At 35.6% G+C, this 5,165-nt stretch overlaps 1 protein-coding gene across 1 annotated transcript; it reads left to right on the top strand.

The window, feature by feature from the left end:
* Positions 1–90: 90 nt before the first annotated feature.
* Positions 91–4,341, top strand: SNRPE (small nuclear ribonucleoprotein polypeptide E). Its single transcript, XM_083360412.1, has 5 exons — positions 91–369; positions 1,112–1,138; positions 1,818–1,880; positions 2,425–2,503; positions 4,090–4,341. The coding sequence occupies exons 1-5, from the start codon at positions 316–318 to the stop codon at positions 4,143–4,145; spliced, it is 279 nt and encodes a 92-aa protein (XP_083216538.1). The 5' UTR covers positions 91–315; the 3' UTR covers positions 4,146–4,341.
* Positions 4,342–5,165: the final 824 nt, after the last annotated feature.

Raw genomic sequence — 5,165 nt, 5'->3', positions numbered from 1 at the left:
CTAAGATGGCACCTCTCACTGACGCCCGGAAGGAACATGGCTAAAAATAAACGAGAAGAAGCCCTTCCACTTACATTACCCGCGATCCTTCGCTCTCCACATTGTGAACGAACAACTGGATAACGTCACTTCCGCTCTACACCGGGAACCTATTCAGTACGTCGGCGGGTCGCGAGCTGCGTGCGTGCGTGCGGGAAACGGAGGTCGGGTTCCCCCCCCCTTTTTTTTTTCTTTCTCTTTTTCTAAAAAAAAACAACACCGCTTCTCAGCGCTGTTCTTTAAAACTTACTGGTTTTCCTATCCTGAATCTCGGCCATGGCGTACCGCGGGCAAGGCCAGAAGGTGCAGAAAGTGATGGTGCAGCCTATCGTATCCTTCTGGGGCAAGGGAGAGGAAGCGGGCTCTGTGGGGGAAAGGGAGGGGAAAGGGCCGTGAGGGCTGCCTCAAACACCCGGGTCTCTGCTTGGGAGTTGGGGGGGAAAGGGAGGCAAAGGAAGAGAACGGGAGGCTTTCGGCTGAGAAATGGGCATGTTCCTCGGCTTTACGTGTTTTCTGGAAACACTTTGTAAAGGCGGGAAGATCTTCTTAAGCTGAAAGGCTTGATTATTCTCTTGGTGACTCGGATGCTTTCAGGGGTCTTCAAACTCGGCCCTTTGATGACTCGTGGACTTCAACTCCCAGGATTCCTCAGCCAGCATGCCTGGCTGAGGAATTCTGGGAGTTGAAGTCCACGAGTCATCAAAGGGCCCAGTTTGAAGACCACTGCTCAAGTGAGTTATTGTGAGACTAAAATAGGTTGGCTGAGAAAACCGCCTTGAACATCTGGAATACAAGATTGAGTACCTAAATATAATTAATTAATCCGGTTGGGAATAGCATTAAGGTCGAATCAGAAAAGCAGCTGCTTGTTTTAAGTAAGTTTGATTCCAGGGTGCCTCAGCCATCAAGATGCTTTCATTTTGTGTGAGTTCTTGTGTGTAAGAAACCTACGGTGCGTTCTCTATCCTGTTAACTTGGACAGTTGGAAGAAGAAATGTTGAATTTCTGTCAGAAAGAATCAATGGGAAATAATCCTTTTTATATATTTTTTTCCTAAATGTATTTGTGATAGAACCTCATTTTCCGGTACCTACAGAATGTAAGTATACACAATGTATTGTTTTCAAATTTAACAATGTGCTTGGCATAATTACTGATATTTACAACAGCCCCATTTGTGCTCTACAGTTGAGAAGTTTTGTTCTCTTTGTATATATCAGGGGTAGGCAACCTCGGCTCTTTTATGACTCATGGACCAACTAGTCATAAAAGAGCTGAGGTTGCCTACCCCTGGTATATATAATACAACCCCTCCCCCTCTAGCCTTAATTGGGAAGCGACCAATTAATGTGATTGAAGCAATTTTTGTATAAAGCTACAGTAAATACATTAGTGTGCATTTCAGAAATGTTAAAAATATCATTCTAGGTAACAAAAATATTGAGAGCTAAAAAAGTTAAAAGCAGTAATAGTGAGTTTGAGCTTATTCTTTCAGTTTCTTTCAGAATTCTTGCTTCTGATAAAATTATTTGGTGTTATAAATAGTTTTAAATTAAGATCTTATTACACCTTGAGTAAATAACTGCATTTTAATAAGGGTTTCACTTTTACTAAAAAAAAATTGAACCAGCTAGGGGTTTTTTTGGGGGGGGGGAGAGTTTCACTTTGCAATTTCTGGGTGTCAGAGCCACAAGAACTTGGGCCATGCAAATAAGATTGTAAGCCTATACAGAATTCCACAATGTGATAAAAAAGTTTCTTTGCTATTTGCTTTGCAGAGGTCCCGGATTCAGGTTTGGCTATATGAACAAGTAAACATGCGGATAGAAGGCTGTATCATTGTAAGTATTGCAATTGCTTTCACATACATGTAAAGAAAAATATAACTTAAATATGATTGCAAAAAGAAATCATTTTGTTCTTAGTTTCTTATCTCAGCCTAAATGAAAATCATTACAGTAAGTAAACATATTTTTCTTGAACAGTCATTATTTAGAGTTAATTATGAAAAATCACTCATTTTTGTGTTATCTGGGCACTTATCATTGTTGGGTTAACACAGATTGTGAAAGCCTGCATCAATATATTTTCAGGGGTGTTTAAAACTGGCGTAGCTGCTAAGTACTAATGGTTATTTTCTTTTTCTGAATGTTTAGTTACATTATTTTTTTATTGTTGCTTCATACTATTTCATTTATGATACATCATTCTATTTTAGGAATTTTGATAGTTTAAAAGAGCAGGATGAATATATTTTAAATAAAATCAGAGTAAACTCCATTTGATGAAACTAATTAAATCCTCCATTCTTGCATCTTTACTACCATCCTTGATGTTACTTCCTTCCATTAAATGTATTGTCATATTTCTGTGTCTGGTTTACAGGGTTTTGATGAATATATGAATTTAGTCCTGGATGATGCTGAGGAAATTCACTCTAAATCAAAATCAAGAAAACAGCTGGGTAAGTGTAAGCTTTTTGGTAGTATATATCAGACATCCTTTTTTGTTACTAGTAATAAAGAAATGCTTATTTAATTTTGTAAATTTCTATTTTGCATTTGAATGTAAATGAACAAGCCTCCAAGTAGGCTTGGAGCTGCCATTTCACAGTTCCATATATTTAATTGGCACATTACTTCAGATGAATAGCACCAAAAACTGCAGAAAGTCTTTCTTATCAAATATTATCCATTTACAGTTTTCCTGTAAAACTAGGCGAGGACTGAATGTGGGATTTTTTTCCCCATTTCATTGTAATAGTATTCATTATTTAATTAATCAAAACTGAAGAAAGCCAAATGAACTATATTGCTAGTCTTATAATCTAATATATAATAAAACTCCAAATTTTGTCCTTTTAAAATTTGAAAGAATTGAGTTCAGTACTTAGAATTAAGAATTTGGAACTGATTTTCTAATTTCAGTTTTGATATGTAGCAGATAATAAATCTTTTAAACCTGCTAATGTTTTCATATTAAAGTATATTTAGTGTGTAAAATTTGTTAGTGTTCAACCCAACATAATCACTAAAGTACAGATACCTTTACGCAATGCATGTGTTTAGAAAACCCCAAGCTTAATCCAAGAAAAATTGTAGTTGGTTTACTCACATCTGCTAAAACAGAGGCCACTAATTTATATGTACAGCTTCTTCTGAATACAATCTTATCAAGCCTGCACAAGTAAAGCAGAGATACTGTCCACACCAAGCAGCTTTGGTATCTAAAAATTTAGGATTTTTGTTATGTATAGATGTACTTTTATTAATAAAAGTAAATATAGTATTTATTTCTTGCCCAGCCATAGCCTGAATGAAATAATTAGTATTGTTCTAGGGCAGGGGTAGGCAACCTTGGCTACCCCTGTTCTACGGGAAAGAATTTTATCATTTTAAGAATAGTACCACAAAGTTTTTGACAACCCCTGGATTAGATAGTACCCTTCATGGATAGAAGTAGCTTTAGACAGCTATTCACCACCTGCTATTAATGATTTCTCATTAAGCCAGTGAGCTACAATATAGAAACTTTTTAGTTATCAGTGGGGCACATGTATCATGGACTTTATATTTTGAAAACAAATGTAACTTAATATGGAATCTATCCTGTATGTGCTTTGAAGCACAGTTAAAAAATAAAATCAGCATGACACAAAACAATAGCAGACACCTTGATAGCTTATCTAGAGTTGTGTAATTCTCTTCCTCAGAATCTTTACTAAAACCATCTACAACCTATATATCTGAAAATGTATTAAAACTACAATATTTCTACACCATGATCAATAAGAACTGCTTATTTTTTCTGCTGTAATTATATTTGCTTATATAGCATATCCTATTCTGAAGTGTTATTGGAATAGTCTTAAGTGAGAAATTTCTGCCAGAATTGGGCTATGGGATATTTAAAGTAAGAAAATGTTAATCTATTCAGCAAGAAATTGTATTACTAGTTCATTCTTTGGGAAACTACAGATAGAATATTATTAGAACAAATGCACATACACTTTAATGTATTACAGTTTTAATCATACTTTTTGCCTTGCAGGTCGAATCATGTTAAAAGGAGACAATATTACTCTTCTGCAAAGTGTTTCCAGCTAGAAAATACCTAGTGTTTCTGTTGTAATATTAACTTTTAATCTTTTTTAAAAATTGTTAGCTTAATGCTATCATTTCTGATTTGGTATCTGAGGCAAGAATGAAGACAGCAACTCAGCTCATGCTTCTGTAATTTTCAATAACTTTTTTACACTGGTGTGTAACTATTTCTTTACAAATAAATGGTTTTTGTTAATATGTTTACCTTCTTTATTACTATTTGGAGAGAATTTTTTCAAAACGGATTATGAGTATACCGGCAATAAACAGTTGTATTAGAAGATGCAATTGTTTAAAGAAAGTACTAGTCATATTTATAGTTGGAGAGATTAGATCCTAGTTTATGAGATACTGTGAAGGAGTATGATGCTCTCTGAACAGGAAATTTGTTCAATAGCATGAGACTAAAACCTTTAGAAATATCCCATAACAATGAAATGATAGAAGGTGTTGAAGCCACAGGAACCTTGAGGGGAAGTGATCATGCAATATTGGAATTCAACATTCTGGAAGCACAAGCAATAGAAGACAGTCAAACTAGAGCCTTGGACTTTAAAAGAGCTAATTTCAATAAACTTAGAGCTTGGGAAGGATTCCATGGATGAGAATCCTAAAGGGGAAGACAACTCAAGAAGCTTAGGAAATTTTGAAAAGTGAGATAATAAAAGCCCAGTCTAGCACAATACCAACAAAGAAGAAAAATAACAGCTCTCAAAAGAAACCAGCATGGCTGCATGAAGAGCTCTCTGATAAATTGAAAGATAAAAAGGACAAGTATAAAAAGTGGAAAGAGGGGCACATAACTAAGGCAGAATATCAGCAAACAGCCCGTGCCTGCAAAGATGAAGTGAGGGAAGCTAAGGCTCAAAATGAACTAAGGCTTGCAACCAAAGTCAAAAATAACAAATAGCTTTCAACATGTAAAAAACAAGAAAAAAGTTAAGGAAATCATTGGTCCATTAGGGGGGAAAGTGGAAAGAAGATGACAAGCAACAGGGAGAAAGCAGAACTATTTAACTTGGT

Source organism: Vipera ursinii (genome assembly GCF_947247035.1).
Source record: "Vipera ursinii genome assembly, chromosome: 3".
Lineage (NCBI taxonomy): Eukaryota > Metazoa > Chordata > Lepidosauria > Squamata > Viperidae > Vipera > Vipera ursinii.
The sequence above is the reverse complement of the archived record's forward strand: the minus strand, read 5'-3'. Positions and strand labels throughout refer to the sequence as shown.